General features: G+C 37.6%; 1 protein-coding gene across 1 annotated transcript in view; it reads right to left on the bottom strand.

Moving 5' to 3' along the window:
* The window catches only part of LOC116889041 (gamma-aminobutyric acid receptor subunit alpha-3-like), a 176,149-nt gene that overhangs the window by 554 nt on the left and 147,942 nt on the right, over positions 1 to 27,653 (bottom strand). The window contains exon 2 of the mRNA XM_032890235.1: positions 13,358 to 13,425. Coding sequence (XP_032746126.1) covers positions 13,358 to 13,425 — 68 coding nt within the window. The remainder of the gene's footprint in view (positions 1 to 13,357; positions 13,426 to 27,653) is intronic.

The raw sequence follows: 27,653 nt of genomic DNA, 5'->3' as shown, positions 1-27,653 counted from the left end.
TGTGTGTTTATAACACATTTTACTTTAAAAGTCACCCCATACGTATAATACAAGTTGAGCAAAAGACTTTTCTTCTTTTTGCTATGACAACACTAGTTAAAAAAAAAAACTTCTTTGTCTTTATTTATGAATGATCTCATATAAACATTAGAGGTCATTACACTTGTTACCAAAAAAGCAAAACATATATTTAAATACAAATTTCATCTGAGTCTGAGCTCCAGCTTTTTGTATGTATTCAGGAGATCCAAACAAGTCCTCATGCATATAAAGTGATCTCTTCACCAAGGAGAGTGAAGAGATCTTTCTTTCTCTCTCTCTCTTTCTTTCTTTCTTTCTTTCTTTCTTTCTTTCTTTCTTTCTTTCTTTCTTTCTTTCTTTCTTTTTAAAAAAATTTTTCTCTTGAACATGATCTCCAAATCTAGAATTCTCCTGGCATATGCAACATTACTGGCCAAGTTGGCAGGAAATCTAGAATACTGGGTGTGATATTCCTGGAAGCAATAGTGCCACAAATGGAATGGACCCCCAATGAGTGTAACATCTACCTCTAATCCTGGAAGAAAATTGGACTACCCCACTACCCCATAAATGTGTTTCTGTAAAAAGGGGTTTAGAAAAATAGGGTAGTCCTCCACTAACTCAAACAAATACGCTAGGTGGTGTTTGTGAGTTTGCTACTGTTTAAATGGAAAAAAATCCTCAAGCTATCACAACTCAGCTAGCAAAATTCTAAAATCTTACTGGCTTAATATGTCACAGCAAAAGTACAGGCCAAGAACATGACCTACAATTTCTGGTCAGTTTTTTTTTTTAAAGCAAGAGACTCACTGAAAATGAAAACCCCTACATCTAATTACAGACTATAACAAAAACCTTGCTTGGTTTTGGTTAAAAACCAAATTCAAAAGAAAATCCCTTCTCCTCTGAGAGCTCAAAGAATCCAGGAAGTGGAGGGGGGGGTTGGTAAAAAGATGGAGGATACCAAGAGAACAAGGTTCATGAGAAACCATGGCACAGGACTTACACAGTTCTGTACCAGATCCTCTACATATATATTAAGGCTTCTAATTTAGTGTATTTATGGAATTCTTGGGTGTATAAACAAATGGGTCTCTGATTCTTATGTCTACTATTAGGGCTTTTTTCTGTCAAAATTTGATGTGATGGTTTTGTTTTATCTTATCATATTTATTTTGTGAAAAAATTATTCTAAAAATAAAACTTTTTAAAAAGTCATTACAGTTGAAAAGAAAAGAATTCTTCACATAAAATGAGTATGCCTTATAGATAGCCATAAAGCATAAGAACCAAAAGTTTCAATAAATTTAAACATTCAAAGGCTATGTGGATTAAAACTCACTTTGATTTTTAAAAGATATAGACTTTAGGTGCTTTTTATTGAATTTTATTAAAACTTTAAAATTGTGCTTTTTAAAATTATTATATGAGTTATATTTGGTAACTGGCAGAGTGCTAAATATAGTTTTACTAAATACCTTTAATTCAATTTTTGAATTTTACCAATTCTAAAAAAAAATTAAAATTAAACAAAAAGGACCAAAAAGCACAGAGATATCCTTTAACTAGACAGGTTAAACAATGAAATAGCAGCTAGACATATGTGAAAATCTAAACTACTAACTGCTTCTAATCATACTTTAAATAACTCTTCCCTGACATGTATTGTTTAATGTATGTTTAGTGTGTGTCTTTAATCTCCGAGAACTCTATAAATTAAACAGACTTATCTTTTATGCCCCCAGCATCCCATTCACATCCTTGCTAAAGAATGGGGAGAACCTAAAATTGGTGCCTGAACTGGAACACCTTTGAGAATCAAGAGGCTTTATAAATAATTGGGACAACAGGTATAAACTGGGACTCTGACCATCTATAAACTAGAACTAGACTCCCATATAAAGCCACAATCTTGAAATGCCCCAACCTTAGCAAAGGGGGTGAACTAGATAAAATTAGCAAGGTAGAATCAGCCCGTAGCAAAAAGTTCAAAAGGGAAGGGGTAGTGGGAAAGAAAAGCTATTTCTATTGAAATTTGACCTCATCTATTCTTGAATTGATGTTAAAAGGAATAGACAATGTCAGGTTAATCTAAAACTTTAATATTGAGAAACTAACATAAAAATTGGTCTCAAATTCTGAGGAAAGATGAAGTGTGACAAAGCCCCTCTGTACACTATAAATGAATTCTCAATGAAAAGAATATTGTAATATGCAACAAAACACCTAAGACAATGGTCAGTATCTGCTACAACATATAACAAAATTAGACTCACTCCAAAGACTTCATGCAATATAATTACTAAATAGAGATTAAGAAAAATGTGCTGTTAAAATCACAAATGTTAAGGAGGACAGAAATAAAAAGAACTGTGAAAAACATACTATAGAAGAAAGAGTGACCTGAATAAAACTTTAATTGGTAGTAGGTTTGATATTACTAAAGAGAAACTAATGAACTAGTGTATATATAAGGAAAACCTGTTCAGTTTACATTTTATAAAGATAAATAGTGGCAAATAAGAGGCTTAATCTTTCCTAACATTTAAAAATGGATAAAAGGGAAAAGTTCAAGTTCCATCCATTTGCCTACGAATTTCATAAAGTCATTGTTTTTGATAGCTGAGTAATATTCCAATGTATAGATGTACCACATTTTCTGTATCCATTCCTCTGTTGAAGGGCATCTGGGTTCTTTCCAGCTTCTGGCTATTATAAATAAGGCTGCGATGAACATAGTGGAGCACTTGTCTTTTTTGTATGTTGGGGCATCTTTTGGGTATATGCCCAAGAGAGGTATAGCTGGATCCTCAGGCAGTTCAATGTCCAATTTTCTGAGGAACCTCCAGACTGATTTCCAGAATAGTTGTACCAGTTTGCAATCCCACCAACAATGGAGGAGTGTTCCTCTTTCTCCACATCCTCGCCAGCATCTGCTGTCACCTGAGTTTTTGATCTTAGCCAGTCTCACTGGTGTGAGGTGGAATCTCAGGGTTGTTTTGATTTGCATTTCCCTTATGACTAAAGATGTTGAACATTTCTTTGGGTGTTTCTCAGCCATTCGGCATTCTCAGCTGTGAATTCTTTGTTTAGCTCTGAACCCCATTTTTTAATAGGGTTATTTGTCCCCTGTGGTCCCTAACTTCTTGAGTTCTTTGTATATTTTGGATATAAGGCCTCTATCTGTTGTAGGATTGGTAAAGATCTTTTCCCAATCTGTTGGTTTCCGTTTTGTCCTAACCACAGTGTCCTTTGCCTTACAGAAGCTTTGCAGTTTTATGAGATCCCATTTGTCGATTCTTGATCTTAGAGCGTAAGCCATTGGTGTTTTGTTCAGGAAATTTTTTCCAGTGCCCATGTGTTCCAGATGCTTCCCTAGTTTTTCTTCTATTAGTTTGAGTGTGTCTGGTTTGATGTGGAGGTCCTTGATCCACTTGGACTTAAGCTTTGTACAGGGTGATAAGCATGGATCGATCTGCATTCTTCTACATGTTGACCTCCAGTTGAACCAGCACCATTTGCTGAAAATGCTATCTTTTTTCCATTGGATGGTTTTGGCTCCTTTGTCAAAAATCAAGTGACCATAGGTGTGTGGATTCATTTCTGGGTCTTCAATTCTGTTCCATTGGTCTATCTGTCTGTCTCTGTACCAATACCATGCAGTTTTTATCACTATTGCTCTGTAATACTGCTTGAGTTCAGGGATAGTGATTCCCCCTGAAGTCCTTTTATTGTTGAGGATAGTTTTAGCTATCCTGGGTTTTTTGTTATTCCAGATGAATTTGCAAATTGTTCTGTCTAACTCTTTGAAGAATTGGATTGGTATTTTGATGGGGATTGCATTGAATCTGTAGATCGCTTTTGGTAAAATGGCCATTTTTACTATATTAATCCTGCCAATCCATGAGCATGGGAGATCTTTCCATCTTCTGAGGTCTTCTTCAATTTCTTTCCTCAGTGTCTTGAAGTTCTTATTGTACAGATCTTTTACTTGCTTGGTTAAAGTCACACCGAGGTACTTTATATTATTTGGGTCTATTATGAAGACACCTTCCAAATCTTATGAGACTGTATTACCTCACATGTTTTAGTACCTCCTGCCATTTAAGTTGTTCTAGTCTCAAATGGCTGAGAAACACCTAAAGAAATGTTCAACATCTTTAGTCATAAGGGAAATGCAAATCAAAACAACCCTGAGATTTCACCTCACACCAGTGAGAATGGCTAAGATCAAGAACTCAGGTGACAGCAGATGCTGGTGAGGATGGAAAGAGGAACCTCCTCCATTGTTGGTGGGATTGCAGACTGGTACAACCATTCTGGAAATCAGTCTGGAGGTTCCTCAGAAAATTGGACATTGAACTACCTGAGGACCCAGCTATACCTCTCCTGGGCATATACCCAAAAGATGCCCCAACATACAACAAAGACACATGCTCCACTATGTTCATCGCAGCCTTATTTATAATAGCCAGAAGCTGGAAAGAACCCAGATGCCCTTCAACAGAGGAATGGATACAGAAAATGTGGTACATCTATACAATGGAATATTACTCAGCTATCAAAAACAATGAGTTTATGAAATCGTAGGCAAATGGTTGGAACTGGAAAATATCATCCTGAGTGAGCTAACCCAATCACAGAAAGATATACATAGTATGCACTCATTGATAAGTGGCTATTAGCCCAAATGCTTGAATTACCCTAGATGCCTAGAACAAATGAAACTCAAGACGGATGATCAAAATGTGAATGCTTCAGTCCTTCTTTAAAAGGGGAAGAAGAATACCCTTGGCAGGGAATTGAGAGGCAAAGATTAAAACAGACACAGAAGGAACACCCATTCAGAGCCTGCCCCACATGTGGCCCATACATATACAGCCACCCAATTAGACAAGATGGATGAAGCAAAGAAGTGCAGACCGACAGGAGCCGGATGTAGATCGATCCTGAGAGACACAGCCAGAATACAGCAAATACAGAGGCGAATGCCAGCAGCAAACCACTGAACTGAGAACGGGACCCCCGTTGAAGGAATCAGAGAAAGAACTGGAAGAGCTTGAAGGGGCTTGAGACCCCATATGAACAACAATGCCAAGCAAACCAGAGCTTCCAGGGACTAAGCCACTACCTAAAGACTATACATGGACTGACCCTGGACTCTGACCCATAGGTAGCAATGAATATCCTAGTAAGAGCACCAGTGGAAGGGAAGCCCTGGGTCCTGCTAAGACTGAACCCCCAGTGAACTAGACTGTGGGGGATGGCAGCAATGGGGGGGAGGTGGGGAGGAACACCATAAGGAAGGGGGAGAGAAGGGATGTTTGCCGGAAACCGAAAGGAATAACATCGAAATGTATATAAGAAATACTCAAGTTAATAAAAAAAAAAAAAAAAAGAACAACCCTAGAATTAAAGAAAAAGATTTGGAAGGTGTGTGGAGACAGAAAAAGACATCATTCGATTGTCAAGGATATATACTAATATTTAAGGTAATTACTCATGAATGTAATTGAAAGAATATAAACTAAAAGTAGGGAAAACAAGTTTTTCAATTCTATGAAAATAGGGTAAATCTCAGAAGACATAAAATATTACAACAGATGTTACTGAGATGATCAAAAATACACAGTACACAGAATATGGACTATGTAATAAGCACTTTTGCCTTTCAATAATGAATCATTCTAGATTTTTTTAAAGAAGCATCTCAAGTAGAAAACACAAGTCTTTTGAAAACCACTACATCAGAGACATTCCTTGGTCATCCTATTAGGAATAACAGAGCTGGGAATGTGAATCCTTCCAATATTGTTCATATTGTTTGTCATGGCATTGGCTTTCTGGGGTCTTTTGGCGTTCAATATGAATTTTAGGATTTTTTATCTAATTCTATGAGAAATGTGTGGTGACTCTAATCACGAATACATTGAATCCATAGAATGATTTAGGTATTTGTTATTTTCACAATATTAATTCTGCTAATTGTGAGTATGGGAGATGTTTCTATTTTCTTTTTCTTTCCTTTTCCCTTTTTGTTTATTGGATATTTTCTTTATTTGCGTTTCAAATGCTATTCCCTTTCCTAGTTTCCCCTCTGGAACCCCCCTATGCTGTCCCCCACTCCTGCCTACATGTGGGTGCACCCATACACCCACTTCCTCCCATTTCCCCGCCTTGACATTCCCCTACGCTGGGTGTCCAGCATTGGCAGGACCAAGTGCTTCTCCTTCCATTTGTACCCGACAAGGCCATCCTCTGCTACATATGCAGCTGAAGCCATGTGTCCCTCTATATATATTCTTTGGTTGGTGGTTTAGACTCTGGAAGCTCTGGAGTGGTCTGATTGGTTGATATTGTTGTTTTTCCTATGTGGTGGCAAACACCTTCAGCTCCTTCAGTCCCTTCTCCAGCTCCTAATTGGGAACCCCTTTCTCAGTCCAATGGTTGGCTGTGAGCATCCTCATCTGTATCAGTAAGGCTCTGGCAGAGCTTCTCAAGAGACATCCATATCAGGTTCCTGTCAGCATGCATTTCTTGGGATTCACAATAGTGTCTGGGTTTGGTGACTGCATGTGGAATGGATCCCCATGTGTGGCAGTCTCTGGCCTTTCCTTTAGTCACTGCTCCAAACTTTGTCCCTATATTTCCTCCTGTGAGTATTTTGTTCTTCTGAGAAGTACTGAAGCATCCACACTTTTGTCTTTCTTCTTCTTCTTGAGCTTCATGAGGTCTGTGGATTATATCTTGGGTAATTCGAGCTTTGGGCTAATAGCCACTTATCAATGAGTGCATACCATGTATGTCTTTCTGTGATTGGGTTACCTCACTCAGGATGATATTTTCCAGTTCCGACCATTTGCCTACGAATTTCATAAAGTCGTTGTTTTTGATAGCTGAGTAATATTCCATTGTGTAGATGTACCACATTTTCTGTATCCATTCCTCTGTTGAAGGGCATCTGGGTTCTTTCCAGCTTCTGGCTATTATAAATAAGGCTGCTATGAACATAATAGAGCATGTGTCTTTGTTATATGTTGGGGCATCTTTTGGGTATATGCCCAGGAGTGGGATAGCTGGTTTCCTCAGGTAGTGCAATGTCCAATTTTCTGAGGAACCTCCAGACTGATTTCCAGAGTGGTTGTACCAGCTTGCAATCCCACCAACAATAGAGGAGTGTTTCTCTTTCTCCACATCCTCACCAGCATGTGCTGTTTCCATTTTCTTGAGTCTATTTTATACTTTTTGTTCAGGGAGAGGCCACCTGATAGGTTATCTGATCTCAAGTGTTTAACACTTATCCCACACATACATATACACACACATACACACACACACACAAACATATTTGAGCAACACTATATAGATTCAGTGAGTTATATATATATATATATATATGTGTGTGTGTGTGTGTGTGTGTGTGTGTATGTATGTATACATTGTGTTTATATGTGTATATGTGTGCGTACAATTAAGGAAAATATAATAAATTTAAGAGGGAATGAGGGAACATGAGAGGAGCTTAGGGATGAATATAGGGGAAATTATGTAAATATAGTATTCATGTATGACATTCTTGAAACAAATTAAGATTTAAAAATCCATTCATTTCTTATTTTTCATAACACTTAAAATATATCTCTATTCTACATGTATTAACAATATATAATTGAAATTCATAAGTCAAAAACTAAATTGTATGTAAAATCAACAAACACATAATTTATCAATCAATAAAAGACTAGTCAAATTTATAATTTATTCTTAAAAAATTAAAACCCAATAACCAAGCATGGACTAATGAATACACATAGACTTGTCAATTTAACACATACTAAACTGCCAGAAAAAAAATGAGCTATTAGAAAGGATACTTACCTCTGATTTAAAATGATAAATGTTTACATATAAATTCTTGCTTTGGCTTTCTAAAATGGCACTTGGAATGATATTGTTACAGAAGATTTAAGACAGTCATGAGAAAAAGAAAAATCAATGTTCGAAAGTACCTTAAGCTTCTGGAAGGATCACAGAACACATCCAAAATAAGTAAAGAAAGGGACAACTCACACAAGAGCAAAATTAAATAGAAAACACAGAGAAATAGTGCAAGTAAGACAGACAGATGACAGGCAGGCAGGCAGGTAGGCAAAGGTCACCTTGAAAACACTATTAGTTTTAAAACTTCTCACAAATTTAGTGAAGAAAAAGAAATATAGAATCATTGTGGAAAGGGCACCAATGAATCATCAATAAAGCAGGTGGTAAGGAATTAAAATTGGGTTTGATTTGATTATTGCACAGCATATGTATGTGGTGAATTATCACACTATAACTTATATGTACATTAAATATTAAATAAAAACAGAGGCAAGGAAGTCAGTTAAGATCTTCTTTCAATTACACATGCCTAAAAGTATTCATGGGCTGGACAAAAGGAGCAGCAAAACTGAGCAGCATTTGAATTCATGAACACCTGTGATCTTAGGCTATGCATAAAACCATAGTATAACAAACTAAAAAAATGAATCAAAATATTACAACAAGGCAAGCTTAATTTTTCCAATGAATGTAAAAATAGTCTAAAATTGGATTATGGATTAATGCAAATAAACACAAAGATTAGAGGAGGGAAATCATCTTAATATAGGTCAAAGGGAAGTTGCACATTTTTGATCATGTTCATAAATAAACATGCATCCCTTAAATTTTTTTAAAATAAAATGCATCCTGAAAGAAAGAATGGGATATCAAGTAGATGTGTACTGTATTCTCTACTCAGAATTATCTGTCATCTGGCCTTTGTAGGAAATCACATGATTATGAGTCTTACCTTTTAAAATTAATAATCAATACCGAATGTTCCTCATTTCTTGAACCCAGAATCAGTATCACGACTTAGAAATCATCAGTTAACTGAATGTGCTTGTGAACATACACACATGTGCAAACTCTCTCTCTCTCTCTCTCTCTCTCTCTCTCTCTCTCTCTCACACACACACACACACACACACACACACACACAAAGAGAGAGAGACAGACAGAGAGACAGACAGAGAGACAGACAAAGAGACAGAGAGACAGAGAGACAGAGACAGAGAGAGGTGCACGCTCATACATGTGAAAGCAATCATAAAAAATAATCTCAATTTAAAAATGGCAAAAGTGACAGGAAACTGTGGTCAGGGTGTGTTATATGAGAGAAGAATCTGTTTTAAATAAAAAATAAATTAATTTTTTAAAAAAAGTGGCAAAATGGGAGCCAGCACAATGGTTCAGAGGAGAATGACATTTGACACCAAGCTTGATGACTCAACTTTGATTCCTGGGAGCTACAAGGTAGAGAGAGAGAACTGACTCCATGTGAATAAATGTAAGAAATACTTTTTTAAAAGTAACAACACAAGGAAATAGAATATTTGTGAAATTTTGTTACAGGGATGGTATCACAGTTTGAAAACATTCTTAACCCTTATGTGACTATAATCAATTAGGTTTATTTCATATTCATAAAAGTATCAAATATACAGTGTGACAATTTGAAACAAGAAAATTTGTAGAAATGGAACCATTGTTCACAAATAGTGGCATTGTAAATTGGCACATCAAAAAAAGTATTTGATCTGAAACTGTTAAACGTACAAAGATCGTATGAATGGCAAAGTTTATATGTAAGTAAATACCCTAAAGAAACTCAAATATGCTCACTGGATGTTTGTCCAATTTTATTGTGTCATTATGTTTACTACTTTAAAATAAGAAGCAGCCTAAATTCACACAAACAAGAGAATTGATGAAAGGAAGGAAAGTGGATATTAGAATAATTGGTAGTGGTTAACTTAATTAGAATTAAATGTATCTAAAGGAATTGCTTTCAATGTTTTGTACAAAGGACTTTTTATCTGTATTTAATAGTTATTTTTAATAATATGACATATTTAAGGATATTCCCATTAATTTACTTAATCAGTTTTAAAAGTTAGGTTATATACATCTATTTTTATAGATCTTAATCCAGAATGAAAGCTGCTGGAGAAATATCAGACAATAACTATTTGTTCCTTAGGTATCCCACAACCTTTGACCAAAAGCAATCAGATTTTGACCTAACCGTTCTATAAATGCCATCAATTACTTCCTTGCAAATTGAGCCCTTACATATTCTCTAAGGATAGTTGCCTCCAAATTGACAAATAAATTCTGATGTTTTCTGAAGCACTTAAATCAAATCTGCCAGATAATAAGACTAAGTTTTCCCCCTGGGAAAGGCATTTAATACTTTTGCTATATGGGCTTCAAGCCTTGAAAATGCCATGTCAAAGCAAGCACCAGAAAAAAGTCTTGCAAGGCTTGTGCCTATTTAGCAAAATGTGGGGTCCTACAGCCAACGCAAATGAATTAAAGTGAAAGTTTTTTCATTTTTCCAATTTTGAATTCTTTCTTCCATTTCCATTCTCTCCATCGTTACACATTTGGAGATATTATGCATATGCTAATCCACAGAACTCTTTCACTGGTGTATGGCTCTTAAAATGGTCTTCTAAGTATATGCATGTGGCCTGGCTATGCATGTTACACAAACCCCAGGAGAGAACTGATCATGGACTCCTAGGAAGAATATAGACCTTTCTTGCTTACATCTGAAAATATACTTATGGCGATGAAATGAGAGTCACTGTCAATCCACTGTGATCCTTGCCACTAGTAAGGAAGGAGCGTAAGTGGACATACCTTCTTTGCAATGCTAGGAAGGACTGGATTTCATATACCACTACCAATAAAGTAACCCTTCCCTGAACTTTTGTTTTCTTCTTAATGACCACTTTTTCTTTGCGATATCTAAAAGTTTTGATATCTTTGCACAATTTCCATAAGCATTTGTCAAATCAGAATATATATTACTTGAATTTATTATCAAGAATTATGACGGGCTGGAGAGATGGCTCAGTGTGGTTAAGAGCACCCAACTGCTCTTCCAGAGGTCATGAGTTCAATTCCCAGCAACCACATGGTGGCTCACAACCATCTGTAAAGAGATCCGATGCCCTCTTCTGGTGTATCTGAAGACAGCTACAGTGTACTTATATATAATAAATAAATAAATCTTAAAAAAAAAAGAATTATGACTATAATATCTTATATGGATCCCCTTTCCTCAGCCTTCCGGATTTTGTCCCAGTAAGCTAGGTGGTCAGTTCTCTGACTATATTACTTACTTGCATCATTACTTAGATGCACTTTTCATTTGCCAGGAAATTTTTCAGTCGAAGATTTCTAGCTGGTACTTGGTACCTTACTTTGTGAGTTTCAAACATCAAAGCATCCTTCAGGAAAGGGTGAGCAACACTTAAAACTAACATCTAAACTTTCCTATTTAACAGTTCCTCCGCCTCCACAATGGACACTGCAATTCAAAAGATCTTAACGATCATAATTGGGGAAGAAGAGGCTATCAATATGAGAGTGGGGAAGGTCACATGGAAGGAGTTGGAGGAAGGGGTTAGGAAAGGCAGAAATGGAAGAAAGAGAATGGAATAGTGATGTAACTATATTTTAATTAAAATATATAAAACAAAAAATTAAGAAAGAAAACAGATTATGCAACAGTAACAACAATACCTAACTTTACAAAGAGATCTTGGGATACCATGAGGAATTTTTCCATCTGTCAAGATCTGTTTTTCACTGTAAAGGGTTAGACAGGCCCAATCTGAAAGTGCCTTTTCACTAAGCCATTCTGTCTGTCATGGCCACCTTTGTGCCACCTTCCCATAAATCTGATCATGAAAATGGCCTAATCACTCCTAATCGTAGATGGTTACAGAAAGGCACATGGCCTCAATTCACTCAAATTGGGGCAAAATCTTTTGGTGTCTCACAGTGTTGATATTACTACTGAGAAGCCATGTATTATTTCACCCCATTTATTACAGAGTTATCATGACCTGTTCAATCATGATGTCTATAAAATCCCAATTACACCCAGTTTCCAACTCATTTTTTGTACTCTGAATTAAATTTCATTTACTTTTTCATGTACTCTGTTGTTGTCCTGCTAAGGTTCTTGCTGCAACTTATCACCACAGTCAGATGGGGATCAACTGTTGCACAAGAACACAGAGAGTAGATCTTTTAAAAGCAACAGCAATGTGCTTTTCACTCAGATGGACTATATAGCCTTAAGAAGGGTTGAAAGTGCTGCTAAAAGAACATTGACAGGGTTGGGGATTTAGCTCAGTGGTAGAGCCCTGGGTTCGGTCCCCAGCTCTGAAAAATAAACAAAAAAAGAACATTGACTTCGTTTGTCCCAAGCATTTCCTCCTGACCAGGAAAGATCCATACATTCTACTGCTTTAACTTAATCCTTTTGAAGGATATAAACACGTGAAATAACCAGACTTGGAAAAAAGAAAGAAACAAGCCAGGCGAAGAGACTGTGTGTATGTGTCATTGGCATCTCTGAGTTCAGATAGCTGTTTGCAGGTGTATGTGCCTATGGGTTGTTTAAGATCGTACACCAGCTGTGAAGAGTCTATGTGTGATTGGGCTATGCATGTTCATTTACATGAATGCATTTGTGGCTGGTGATAAATGAGTGGCAATGAGTAAATGTGGTATGTGTGTGCGTGTGAGTGTGTGTGTGTGTGTGTGTGTGTGCATTTTAAGAGAAAATGCATTAAAATTTAATTTTAACGTTAAATTTTCTTAGGGCTGAGAGATAGTTTACTAAAGTGCTTGCACCAGAGGACGTGAGTTCAGATCCTCAGTACCCACAATAAAGGCTGGGCATGCCACATTAAAAGTAGACGTACAGTGGATATTTATACAGTGCCTACTGTTTGGGGGCTGATTGTAGCTCTCCCTCTGCCCACATCTATAAAAGGACAAACATTTGAAAATGATTTAGATCCCAACTCTGGTATACTTGGTTCATTGATGTCCTCAGTGATGGAACAAACTTCTTGGACGGTTCTACTGGTTACTTGACCGACAATAGTAACTATCACATCACTTTCTTCAAATGATCTGTTTAGACAAATATGTATGGTGCCAAAAAATGTGACGAGACAGATAATTGCTGATAGAGAACTAAGCCAATTTTTAAAGATATGGAAGAAAGAAACAGGTATATCTGTGTGGCTAAGTATAGTTTATGGATATAGATGAAGTACGCATGGAAAAAGTAAAATTGTCAAATAAATATGCTAGTGAGAAGTCCATGGGACAAGATATCATCTTAGGAAAAAAACTAGGGTTCTGCTATGGAAAATGGCAATTTGTTTTCTTTCACCCACTGAATCATCTTTCTCTTTTCCTTTTCAGGAACTATACTTACCATATCAGTGTCTGACACAGGGCCAAAACTGGTCACATAGATATCTGTCTTCACTTCAGTCACTGCATCTGAGTGAAATAAAGTAGAAAAATGTATCATGAACCAGTGTCTCCTTAGGTCAGAAGGTGCAATGCAGATAGGCTCTGGACTGCAACCAGCATGCTCTTTCTGAGGAGGGGCATCTAACACTACCACATATACCCCTCCCCCCAAAAAATACCTGTCTCATATATGTTATTCCTTTGCAGTGTACATGTTAGGTCCAAATATAATTTCTATCATTTTACATAACACTAAAGATGATAGAATTCACAAACATAGGAAGCTGTTAAAAAGGCCCCTGATATCTCCACCTGTTGGGCTCTAACAATGACTTACCGTTACTTGTGGTCAATTAAAATAATCTAAAATCTAACGCTCTTCCACATCTGGAACACAGGATGGTAGTATCCCCCACTTCCCTCAAAACCAAAGCAGGGAGGAGAAAAGTAAATGGTTACAGTTATAGGAAGATATAGTGAGTTACTAGAACAATTAATGTCTGATACTAGACCCTCTACTCTGTAATGAGCATGAAAACAAATTCTCACTAGTGTGGTGCTACCACCAGCCTGAACAGTCTAGGATGATGAGCCCAAGGAGAACAACTGTGCAGCCATAAAAGTCTGTCCACAATGGACTTTGTTAACTAAAGAGAAAGTCTGTTGAGTCAAGTAACAGAGGTTTGGAACTCGCTGATGTAACATTATATACTATACATCAATTTTCTTTTTGTGATATCTGGTTCCTTTTCTGCCTTCTGGTGGACACCATCCCTGTTTTCTTTTTAAATTTTATTATTTATTTCATTTATTTTCTTTGGGTTTCTTTTGAGACAGAGTTTCTCTGTGCATCCCTGGCTATTCTGGAACTTCTTCTGAAGACTGAGCTGGCCTCAAACTTAGAGACCTACCTGCCTTTACTGAGTTTTTCTTCTACTTAGAACAGTTCTGCTCATGTTATTGAAACCCAACTAGATATTTCATAGAAGCTTGTCTCAAATACAGCATAAACCACTCTAGCCTACTGTAGTTCAGTCAAACCCATCTCAACCTGCTAAAAACCTCATAATTGCCATAACTAATGTCCCACTCTGGCCCAATATAGGTGACACAAGTTGATGTGCAAGAGAGATAATATAAATGAGTCTTATACAAGATCTGACATGTGTATATAAGTGGGCCACATTTTGAAGTCTATGTTAGTATTTCTTTTCTGCAATTGGTAAGCATAAAAACACCCTTTTGCATCTGCATCATATTAACTCTATACACACAGCCATGGCATATGATCCAAATATTCTTTCTATCTTCATTCCTTACTTGTGAATTGATTTCTCACTTGTCCAAGTCATCCCTAAGACTTACTGTAGTATGTGCCTCTCCCAGGGCACTGGTGTGTTCCATGTGATCAAAGCCACTGCACTCATCCAAAAATCATTCCATTTCCATGAGAGTTTATAAACTTCATTTAATAATAACCAGCACTACAATCAATTTACCAAAAGACACAATTTACTCCCAAGCTTAATCAACAAAATCATGACTCTGAGAATAGAGCTATATTTTAAACAGTTGGGCTCTCATTCTGAGCACAGTCTGTGCTTTAAGCTATTTCTGTACTTGGATCAGCAGAGACTATGTCTACGAACCAATGATGTAATTCTTGAAAGTGTGTCATGAGAGATTCATTGGCTGGTAAAGCAAATATATTTGCATATATGTTATGGCACAGTGATTTCTAATTTCCTTATGCATAACAACATTAACCAAAATAGATTAATTAACAAACTAGAATACAATCACACTTTAATCCAACATTGAGCAGGCCATTTTTAAAATCTCAAAAAAAAGTTTGCACTAATATAACTGTAAATTTGTGAGTTATGGAGAATTCCAACAAAGGACTCATCTTACGCGCCCTCGCGCACACACACACACACACACACACACACACACACACACACGCACGCACGCACGAGAGAGAGAGAGAGAGAGAGAGAGAGAGAGAGAGAGAAACTTTCCAAAGCTGTCTTTATGATAGACATGGATATTTAATATAAAGTGAAAAAGAAAGTTCCCCCATCAGCATTTCCTACTTCTAATGCTCCCAAGGCCAATTAAGTTCTCAATAATACAGTAGAGGAGTGGCATGACAAGAAGGTGCTCTAATTCAAAGGGACTCTGGAATCATTGTGGCACTGACAGAGTCTGGCCTGGATTTAAAGGCTTGAGCTCTATAACTGATAAGAGAAAAGAAAACTACATAGAGAATTCAAGAGTGGGGATAATACAAAGAGTGAGAGAAAGCAAGAAAGCAAAAGAGAGAGAGAGAGAGAGAGAGAGAGAGAGAGAGAGAGAGAGAGAGAGAGAGGTTATGTGTTTTCAACAGAGATGACTCATGCAGTGGGCTGTGGAGCCAGGATATTTGTTTACACCACAGAAATGCAAATAAAGAAGCAGGGGCAAACGGAGATATTTTCTCTAGTATTCTACACAGGGTCCCAATACTCAAACAGTTTGTCTCATTTTTTGGCTAAGAATCTAGAGCATCCTTGAAGCAAGGTACCTGAGAATACATCAAACCTGCAGAAGGATAACATAGTGACTAGCTGGGTTGAAATTTAGGATCTAACAGAACTCTCGGAGGCATTTTTTCTTTTTTTTTTTTTTTTTATTTCTTGAATATTTCTTTATATACATTTCGAGTGTTATTCCTTTCCGGTTCGAGCAAACATCCCTTCCCTCCCCCTTCCTTATGGGTATTCCCCTCCCCACCCTCCCCCCATTGCCGCCCTCCCCCCAACAGTCTAGTTCACTGGGGGTTCAGTCTTAGCAGGACCCAGAGGCATTTTTCTTATTGAACTCCTATGTTCCTACTTTACCATCTAGAAAAATTGGAATGGTAGCAATTATCTCAGCATGGCTCTAAGGCCCTAAAAGTTTATGTGTAATCCAGTTTAGATAGATTCAGTGGTCACTATACAATCTTTTTGGTGTAGCTTATACTATCTCATGGACCACTCATAGGACCAGCTGCTCAGAATCACACAGAAGTCTGAAGTCCGTGTTCCAGTCTCAGAGGACAGTATTCACCTGGAACTCCAGCTCCTCTGTGTGAAGGAACAATGGTGTGGATTTACAATTTCATTTGAATGAACATAAGTACGGTTAATTGTACTAAAATTGTGGTTTTCTCAATAGGTATAAATGGGAAATATTCATTAATAAAAGACAAGAAAGGCTTTTCACATGGCTTAGAGATGATTTTGTCTCATTTTCATTTGTTCAGGGAACTTAATTTCCTTCCACTATAACTCTGAAATAAAAGGTAATTTATTATATTTTCCCTTTGCAAATTTGCTGTAGTATTGGAAGTGATTCAGTAGCCTGAAGTGACTCAAACATACGTATGTTGTATAAACACATATATATGTGCATGTAATCATTAATGCTCATTGATGCTCTAATTAGTAAATAACACATTGGACCAAATCCTGCATTATTTCCCTCTAGCACATATCTGAAAGAACAAAGATTAGCCAATTAGCAAATGATTACTGTGTTTATGATGTTTATAAGTATGTTCATAGTAACCTTTATTTTCTAGTTTAACTTCAAGTACATGCTTAAGAAACCTTTCATTTTCTCCTTGAAGACCTTGAATTAGGGCTGGAACAGTTTTTACAGGCTTTCCCATTCTCCCTGCTCCACAACCTTGTGCATGCATATTATCCTGGCATATTAGCTCTGGCCTTTGGGTACACAAGATAAAATGAATTTTCTATTTCTTTTGAGATTTAATGATCTGCAGAGATGCAAACAATGTGAGCATTATAGCCTGAAATGTGTTTTTTCTTGTTCCACACTGTGTTCCAACTTCTTTAAACTCTTCCCTTTTGAGGTGGTTCTGAGTCCATTCACTTGCCTTCATCGGCTCACTTACCAATGGCTTAGCAATTATTGATCTTCTAAAATATGTTTCATGATCTCTGTTCACATCTTCATTGAACAAGTGATGATGAAAGGAATGATATGACTAAAAGTGGACAACTCTTCCATAGTGCATTATGGGCTTTTCCCTGCACTGTTATTCGTTCTAGTAAAGTGATGAGAATTGGAGTATTGGCCAAGAGAACCACTGGCCAACTTTCCTGTTTACACTCAGATTCTTAGAAATGTGATGAGGAACAATAAAGTATGTGAAAATGAGTCCCCATTATGACCAGCCAAGTCTGCTAGCCACATGAACTTATGTACCAGGCTTCAGTGACTCTGAGGCAAGATCATAGAAAAATGGAAACTGGTACACTGTTCTCAATCCAGTGCTTTTGACATTTCTCCTTGATTATTTCTGGGGAGAGACAGATGCTGTAAGTACTCATCCATGCCCCTACCCCAGTTAATTCATCTCAGATAAACTCGTTGGAAAATCCAAAAGCTAAGGAAAGCAGAGATTAGAAAAGAGTATAGCAGTCATGCTGAGCTCAACTGTAAGCTCTGCTATTGATTCACATGCCTCTGAACAGGCTGCCTGCAAGCACATCACACTGGTGGCATTTCGCAGGCTTTGGGTCTCTGTTTTCTTGTCTATGCTACTCCATCTAGTGTCTTGTATCTAAAATGTTCAGAAAACTCTAATAACCAACTGCCTTCTTGTTGAAGGCTGTAAATGAGAAGGTTAGCAAAATACATATTTGTAACATAAAACCCGAGACATTTAAAGTACCACAATCATTAACACATTACCTTTAAAACTCTTCTATTGTTCTACTGGAATAAATGAGTATCTTGACTTTCTCAAAGACAATACAGAAAAACTAAAAGCCAACATTGGCAGTACACATATCTAATCCTGGCAGGAGCCACTTGGTAATGTTTACCTGAAATCCTAGCACTTTTGTGGCTGAAGCAAGAAAATGCATTTGGATTGGCAATATGGTTGGGGAGCAGTACAGACTAAGTAAACTCCATAGTGCCACTCTGTGTCAAAAATAATAAGTAAATATAGCAAATACATTATGGCTAATTATTAATAAAATCTCTAAAAACATGTTAGGTTCTTACATTGGCTAGAAGATACACACAAAGCAAAATATGATTATAAGCAGAAATTCGAAAGAACAACCCATACAGGAATAAGTTTCCTAATTTTTCTTTCTTACTTTGACAAGTTTTCTCTAAAGGAGTAACTGCAAGGTGGGGTTGCCACACAAATGACTGAAATTCTGACAGAAACCTCATACATCTTATTTTAAAAAAGCAAAGAAAGGGATTCATATGGGACAAAGTGTATGTACATTCCAGAATAGAAAGAAAAATGCTTAGGAAAGTATCCCACCGGTTCTGCATGGCAATCCTCTCAGTTGGGCTGTATGTTACTGGTCTAACTTAGTGTCTGCATACCAAAGGTTTGAGAAGAACAATACAATTTAATTTAGTGCCTTTATTTCAGGAGACTTCATGGGCAGCAAAAGTATGGAACAGACCCATAGCTGCATGGCAGGCTTTGAGAATTTAAAATGAACTTAGATGTCAACCATGGTCCTATGCTGTCTACTAAGTGGTCATGAGATAAATCATACTGAAGTAACCCATGTTATTGTCTTTTATATGAGATACTGAGATATATCCATATTTGACAAAGGAAATCTGGGGTGAGAATTTACTATCTAAATAATGTTCCATATGGTCAGACATAATTTTTGAGGACTGCTGTCCCTTCAATTGCTAAAGAGACACACTGCATTTTAAAAGGGGTCATACTTTACCTATGCCTGCTTAAGATTCCATATTTAGCAAAATCGACTTCTGTTTATGTTCTGTTAGGCCTATTGAAAATTCATGCCTAAGTTATCACTTGGGCTTTTGAAGAATCTCTGTATCTTCAAACTTTTCTTTGTACTATTTTTCCTCTGAGTGAGCATTGTTGGATTGGAAATTTCCATCCTCATATATATTAATCCTTTATTAAAACTAACTCTGTCTTTTGAAAAAAAGAAGGCTTGAAACTTTAAGGAACAAAGACAATTACCCAGAGAGATCTTTTTAAAAAATGAGATAAAGAAAACTTCTCCATAGTACAATAAGAAGACCCAGAATAAATGATAAAATATTTTAAATATCTTATTTAACAATAACAAGGAAAATTTTACCAAAATATAGGAAAAAGACATAATTAATAGGATTAAACTACAAAATAACTCTGATGTTGGAAAGGTCAAGACTTTAAAGTACTCTTTATAGCTATATCCCATGAGTTAAATGAAAATACAAAAAAAAAAAAGATAGAAGTTCTTTTCTTTTTGGATCTGTACCTAGACAGGAGTTCTTAAAAGAGAAATCATAAAATAACCACACTGAAGTTTCAAAAATATGAAATTACAAAATGTGAGGCAAGCACTCTACCACTGAGCTAAATCCCCAACTTATGCAGATGTAAACATTAAACAAAATTTGGTGTCATTAGAAAATGGCTGAAAGATAAACTTCAGAAACAATTGTGTATACAGGGGGCAGTTGTATGTAGTATCAACTGCTTGCAAGGGTATGGAGGAGTAATTCTTATATGCTATTGGTAAAGATGCAAAATTGTATGCTCATATTGAAAAATATTTTTTAAATGTGTTATAAAAGGAAACATCCCATTATTACTCCTACTCCTCACAAGTGAGTCCAAATTAAGTCAAACAATAAATGTTGTATAAATATCGGCTGTTTTTTTATCCATAATAAACAATTGGTCCATCAATAAAGTATATGTTCTGTGGAGTACCAATCAATAAATATGTAATTAATTGTTAGTAAATGTAAGAGTATGGGTGAATTTCAAATAGATATCAGAAAGTCAAAGAAGACATACAGAAAAGGTTACTGCTGCCTGATTCTGTTTATACAACATTTAAGCTAGATTAGTCATTGCCAGCTTGTAAAAGATGGTCAGAGTGGACTGAATAGCAGCACAGAAGCAAGAGGATATTTTTAAGTTGATGGGACTATTCTACATCTTTATAGTTTTAGTAATTTTAAGGTTATGTAAAACACTGAACTGTGCTGTGCATTCCTTTTCAAAAACACACAATTTTAGTATAAGATTTAAAATAAAAATCTCAACCATTCAATTGCAAGGATGTTAAACATCACAATAAGTTAAATACAGTAGTATACCACAGAATTGTTTGATATAGATACATATGTAGGTGTATAGACATTACAACATGTGAGAAAATCAGCTAAAAGGTATGATGATTATGCCCACATTTGTAGCCCAAGCAAAGATATTAAAGTTCGAGAGATGATAAATATCTTGTTTAAAGTCACTCAGCTACAGTAAGATAAAGTTGAAATGTAAGATTTTCTAGCCCATGATGGAAGAGTTTATGATGGAAATTACATTACATTTATGCTTAAAGAAACTGTATGATTATATATTTAAGTTATCCCAAAAGTTCCACCAGAGAACAACTAAAGCTGATAAACAACTTCAGCAAAGTGGCTGGGTATAAAATTAACTCAAATAAATCAGTAGCCTTCCTCTACACAAAAGAGAAACAAACCGAGAAAGAAATTAGGGAAACGACACCCTTCATAATAGACCCAAATAATATAAAGTACCTCGGTGTGACTTTAACCAAGCAAGTAAAAGATTTGTACAACAAGAACTTCAAGACTCTGAAGAAAGAAATTGAAGAAGACCTCAGAAGATGGAAAGATCTCCCATGCTCATGGATTGGCAGGATTAATATAGTAAAAATGGCCATTCTGCCAAAAGCTATCTACAGATTCAATGCAATCCCCATCAAAATACCAATCCAATTCTTCAAAGAGTTAGAGAGAACAATTTGCAAATTCATCTGGAATAACAAAAAACCCAGGATAGCTGAAACTATCCTCAACAATAAAAGGACTTCAGGGGGAATCACTATCCCTGAACTCAAGCAGTATTACAGAGCAATAGTGATAAAAAAACTGCATGGTATTGGTACAGAGACAGACAGATAGACCAGTGGAATAGAATTGAAGACCCAGAAATGAACCCACACACCTATGGTCACTTGATTTTTGACAAAGGAGCCAAAACCATCCAATGGAAAACAAGATAGCATTTTCAGCAAATGGTGCTGGTTCAACTGGAGGTCAATATGTAGAAGAATGCAGATCGATCCATGCTTATCACCCTGTACAAAGCTTAAGTCCAACTGGATCAAGGACCTCCACATTAAACCAGACACACTCAAACTAATAGAAGAAAAAGTGGGGAAGCATCTCGAATACATGGGCACTGGAGAAAATTTTCTGAACAAAACACCAATGGCATGCTCCTAAGATCAAGAATCGACAAATGGGATCTCAATAAAACTGCAAAGCTTCTGTAAGGCAAAGGACAATGTGGTTGGACAAAACGGGCAACCAACACATTGGAAACGACTCACCAATCCTACAACAGATAGAGGCCTTATATCCAAAATATACAAAGAACTCAAGAAGTTGGACCGCAGGGAGACAAAGAACTCCATTAAAAAATGGAGTTCAGAGCTAAACAAAGAATTCACAGCTGAGGAATGCCGAATGGCTGAGAAACACCTAAAGAAATGTTCAACATCTTTAGTCATCAGGGAAATGCAAATCAAAACAACCCTGAGATTTCACCTCACACCAGTGAGAATGGCTAAGATCAAAAACTCAGGTGACAGCAAATGCTGGCGAGGATGCGGAGAAAGAAGAACACTCCTCCATTGTTGGTGGGGTTGCAGACTGGTACAACCATTCTGGAATCAGTCTGGAGGTTCCTCAGAAAATTGTACATTGAACTGCCTGAGGATCCAGCTATACCTCTCTTGGGCATATACCCAAAAGATGCCCCAACATATAAAAAAGACACGTGCTCCACTATGTTCATCGCAGCCTTATTTATAATAGCCAGAAGCTGGAAAGAACCCAGATGCCCTTCAACAGAGGAATGGATACAGAAAATGTGGTACATCTACACAATGGAATATTACTCAGCTATCAAAAACAACGACTTTATGAAATTCGTAGGCAAATGGAATGCACTAGAAAATATTATCCTGAGTGAGGTAACCCAATCACAGAAAAACACACATGGTATGCACTCATTGATAAGTGGCTATTAGCCCAAATGCTTGAATTACCCTAGATGCACACAACACATGAAACTCAAGAGGGATGATCAAAATGCGAATGCTTCAGTCCTTCTTTAAAAGGGGAACAAGGATACCCTTGGCAGGGAATAGGGAGGCAAAGATTAGAACAGAGGCAGAAGGAACACCCATTCAGAGTCTGCCCCACATGTGGCCCATACATATACAGCCACCCAATTAAATAAAATGGATGAAGCAAAGAAGTGCAGGCCGACAGGAACCTGATGTAGATCTCTCCTGAGAGACACAGCCAGAATACAGCAAATACATAGGAGAATGCCAGCAGCAAACCACTGAACTGAGAATGGGACCCCCGTTGAAGGAATCAGAGAAAGGACTGGAAGAGCTTGAAGGGGCTTTAGACCCCATATGACCAACAATGCCAAGCAACCAGAGCTTCCAGGAACTAAGCCACTACCCAAAGACTATATATACATGGACTGACCCTAGGCTCCAACCTCATAGGTAGCAATGAATAGCTTAGTAAGAGCACCAGTGGAAGGGAAGCCCTTGGTCCATCAAGGCTGGACCCCAGTGGTGAGATTGTTGGGGAGGCAGTAATGGGGGAGGATGGGGGGGGACACCAATCTAGAAGGGAGGGAGGTTTAGGAGGATGTTGGCCCGGAAACCGGGAAAGGGAATAACAATCGAAATGTAAATAGGAAATACTCAAGTTAATAAAGATAAAAAAAAGAAACTGTATGATTTTAAACAGTATAAATTCCTGCTAGCTTCTGGCTTTTTACAAATGGGGTGCTCATATGTACAACAATGCCAAGCAACCAGAGCTTCCAGGGACTAAGCCACTACCAAAAAGACTATACATGGACTGACCCTGGACTCTGACCTCATAGGTAGCAAATGAATATCCTAGTAAGAGCACCAGTGGAAGGGGAAGCCCTGGGTCCTGCTAAGACTGAACCCCCAGTGAACTAGACTGTTGGGGGAGGGGCGGCAATGGGGAGGTGGGGAGGGGAACACCCATAAGGAAGGGGAGGGGGAGGGGGGATGTTTGCCGAAACCGGAAAGGAATAACACTCTAAATGTATATAAAAATATCAAGTTAATAAAAAAAAAAATGGGGTGCTATGAACATAGTGGAGCATGTGTCTTTTGTTGTATGTTGGAGCATCTTTTGGGTATATGCCCAGGGGAGTGGTATAGCTGGGTCCTCAGCTAGTACTATGTCCAAGATTCTAAGGAACCTCCAGACTGATTCCCAGAGTGGTTGTATCAGCTTGCAGTCCCACCAGCAATGGCTGTCTCTTGAGGTTTTTATCTTGGCCATTCTGATGGGTGTGAGGTGGAATCTCGGGGTCATTTTGACTTGCATTTCCCTAATGACTTAGGATGTTGAAAATTTCTTTAAGTCCTTCTTGGCCATTCTACATTCCTATGTTGAGAATTCTCTGTTTAGCTATGTACCCCGTTTATAATTGGGTTATTTCGCTCTCTGGAGTCTAACTTCTTGAGTTCTTTGTATATTTTGGATATTAGCCCTCTATCAGATATAGGGTTAGTGAAGAACTTTCCCAATCTGCAGATTGCCGTTTCACCCTACTGACAGTGTCCATCGCCTTACAGAAGCTTTTCAGTTTCATGAGGTCCCATTTATTAATTGTTGATCTTAGAGCGTAAGATATTGATGTTCTGTTCATTAAATTTACCCATGCCAATACATTTGAGGCTATTCTCTACTTCCTCTTCTATTAGATTCAGTGTATCTGGGAGATCTGGAATACTATTCAGCTATTGAAAACGAGGACATCTTGAATTTTTCAGGCAAATGGATGGAACTGGAATATATCATCCCGAGTAAGGTAACCCAGACCCAAAGGGACATACATGCATGATAGGAATATACTGATAAATAGATATTAATAAAGAAAAGAAGTAAAAATTAAAACGAAATTCCTGCTAGCCTGAAAACAAAGCTTTCAAGAAGCCCACAGCTGGGCTCTTTCAAACTATTAGGTGAATGGCAAAGTTTTCAAATCAAACAAAGATAGGGAGGAAAATTGCAACAGCACCAAACCATGAGAGCCAAGGGTGAGATAACAGCATAAACAAGTGAGAGAATAAAAGCAATGGTTGGTAAAGATAGGGCAACCGAGCTCATGCAGGAAGCTGAGCATGGTTAACAGCAAGTCATCAAGGCAGGAAAAGCAGGTATCCCTGCTGCAGGATGAGCTTAAAACATGTGCCAGTTCACATTTCACACAGGGAAATAATAAGCTTCCCAAGACAGAAAAGAGTAGGGGGTCAGGAACAAGAACTGTAATACTATAGGATCACAGGGAAAAAAGAGATCTGTACCAGAGTTTTATGCACTCTCAAAATAATAAGAAACAGACACAAAGCAACCCCTCCATGATAAACTAAAATGAGAGTTTATCACTTCTATCCACTTCAGTTTTTTTATACCACTTTTACAAAGCTCTGCTAAACATTGTAAAGACAGAGGGAAACGGGTAGGACACCGATTCTGCTTTAAAATGTCTTGCTGTGGAAGAGGAATAAAGAAGATGGCCCACAGAACCACATTAGTGTCTAATCTTTACAGAGAGGTATTTATTTCAGAAACCATTTCCCAGCTCTAGTGTACTGGACTCCATAGTAGCTTGCACAACAGGAGAGATTCTCTCATTGCTTGCACCTAGCCTACCCTTCCATTCTGAAGGCTTTTGGTTTTTCTTTAGTGATGTTTTTCAAAAAAATTTTTTCATGTATATGCCAATGTCCCTACATGAGTTTATGTGCAACACATGCATGCAAATGCCTGCAGAGGTCAGAGGGTGTCAAAATACCTGGAAATGTAGGTTAAGGAGGTTGTGAACATCTTACAGTGGGCACTGGGAACCAATCTGGTTTCCTCTGCAAGAGTGATAAACCCCCTTACTATTACGCCATCTCTATATCTCCCAGTAACAATATTTTAAATTATTTTAGTTACCGTAGATTACACATAAGCATCATTGTGCACATCACTTCTGTTCACCACCCACCACCTTCCTCTGAGGCCTTGACATTCTCCTACCAGTCTCTCTATGACCCCTGAATTGTCTCTCCTTTCTATTTGATGGCTTTCAGACATGGGCATTATAAATCTGTATGTTGCCAATGAGAAAAAATTTCATAATTGTCTGAATTTTGCTTATTCATTAACATAATAATCTGAAGTTTCACATATTTTTAGTAAATGGCATAATTTTACTCTTCATAATGACTGCACAAAATTGATTGTTCATGCGTATGCCACATTTTCCTATCTTGTGTTGTTATTGCTAGAGATACTGGAGATTTACTACAGGGCCTCATGCATATCTGGAAAGTACTCTATTACTGAACTATATTCTCAATTATATAACACATTTTAAAATATCATTCTACTTATTAATTATTCTCTCACAGAATAGATCCCAACCCGACCCTCCCTTACCTCCCCTCCTCCCAGTCCCCTACACGTACCACCCTTCTCCTTTGGATCAACAGCTTCTCCATTTCCCTTCAGAAACAGAAGACCTCCCATGGATATTAGCCAAAGTCAGCATAATAAGATGCAGCAAGACTAGAAACAACCCCTTGTATTAGGGCTGCATGAGGCAACCTAGTAGGAGGGAAAAAGGCCCCATAAAGCAGGCAAAAGATCCATAGATACCCCAACTCCCATTGTTAGGAGTGCAACAAAAACTCCAAGCTAAAGAACCACAGAATACTTGCAGGCAGCCCGGTGCAGACTCATGCAGGCTTTGTGGTTGCTACTTCAGTCTCTGTGAGCCCCTATGAGCCCTGCTCAGTTGAATCTATGGACCATGTTCTGGTGTTCCCAACCTCACTATATCCTACCATCCTCCCTACTCTTCCGAGGAGTTCCCTGAGCTATGCCTAATGTTTCAATGTGGGTCTCTATATCTGCTCCCATCTGCTGCTATAGAATGTTTCTCTGATGACTCTGATTGGGCTAGGCACTGATTCTATTAATACAACAAAATATCATTAGGAATTATTTCATTTTCGTTCTTTTGACAGTCATGTTTGGCCCGAGAGTAGGTCTCTGAGCCATCCAGCTTCAGCCTCTGGATCCTGTCCAGCCTGGGATCCATCCTGTCTAGTCTGAAATCCCTCTCACAATGTGGGACTCATGTTAGACCAGTCAGTCATTGGCCACTCACACAGGATCTGAGCCACCATTTTCCCCCAGGATATCATGCAGGGCAGATTGTGGGGTCATAGATTTTTGTGGCTGAGTTGGTATCTCAGTTTTACCACTGGGAGCCTACCATGATTACAAAAGATGACTGGTTCAGTTGCCATAGCATATATTACAAGGAGTCCTCGTAGGGTCAAACTCATAGATTCCAGAAAGTTACAACCACAGTTGGTTTCCATACTGGCCCCTAAAGGTCAACTTGTATCAGTTATCTCCCCCCCATATTCTCTCCCTCTTTACCACCCTTCCCCACCTGATCCCTCCTGCTCCCATCCCCACTTGCACCCCATCCACCCAGAAAAACAACACCTTTCACAGTAGTCACAGAAATATAAACTATCATGGGGGTAACACTAACCAAACAAGTGAATTACTTTTATGACAAAACTCCAAATCTTTGAAGAAATGAAAGAAGAAGCAGAAGATAGAAATATCTATGCTCATAGATTTGTATAATTAACAAAGTAAAAAGGGTCATTCTACCAAAAGCATATCTATATGCTCAACATAATCCCCATCAAAATTCCAACATAATTCTACTCAGATCTTGACCTCCAACTTCATATGGAGAAACAAAAAGCCCAAGATAGGTAAAACAGCCCTCCACAATAAGAGAACATCTAGAAGTATCACCATCCCTGATTTCAAGCTCTACTATAGAGCTAGCTATAGTAATAAAATCTGCATGATATTGACATAAAATCCGACAGTGATCAATGGAATGGGATACCTAATCATAAATTCATACACCTATTAAATACACCTGTTTTTTGATGAGGAAGCCAGAAATGCACACTGGAAAAAAGACAGCATATTCAACAAATGATGCTGATCTAACTGAATGTCTGCATGTAGAAGAATACAAATAGAACCATATTTATCACCCT

This window comes from Rattus rattus, chromosome X, assembly GCF_011064425.1.
Source record: "Rattus rattus isolate New Zealand chromosome X, Rrattus_CSIRO_v1, whole genome shotgun sequence".
In the NCBI taxonomy this organism is placed as follows: Eukaryota; Metazoa; Chordata; class Mammalia; order Rodentia; family Muridae; genus Rattus; species Rattus rattus.
Note: the sequence above shows the minus strand (reverse complement) of the source record. Positions and strands in the feature narration are given on the sequence as shown.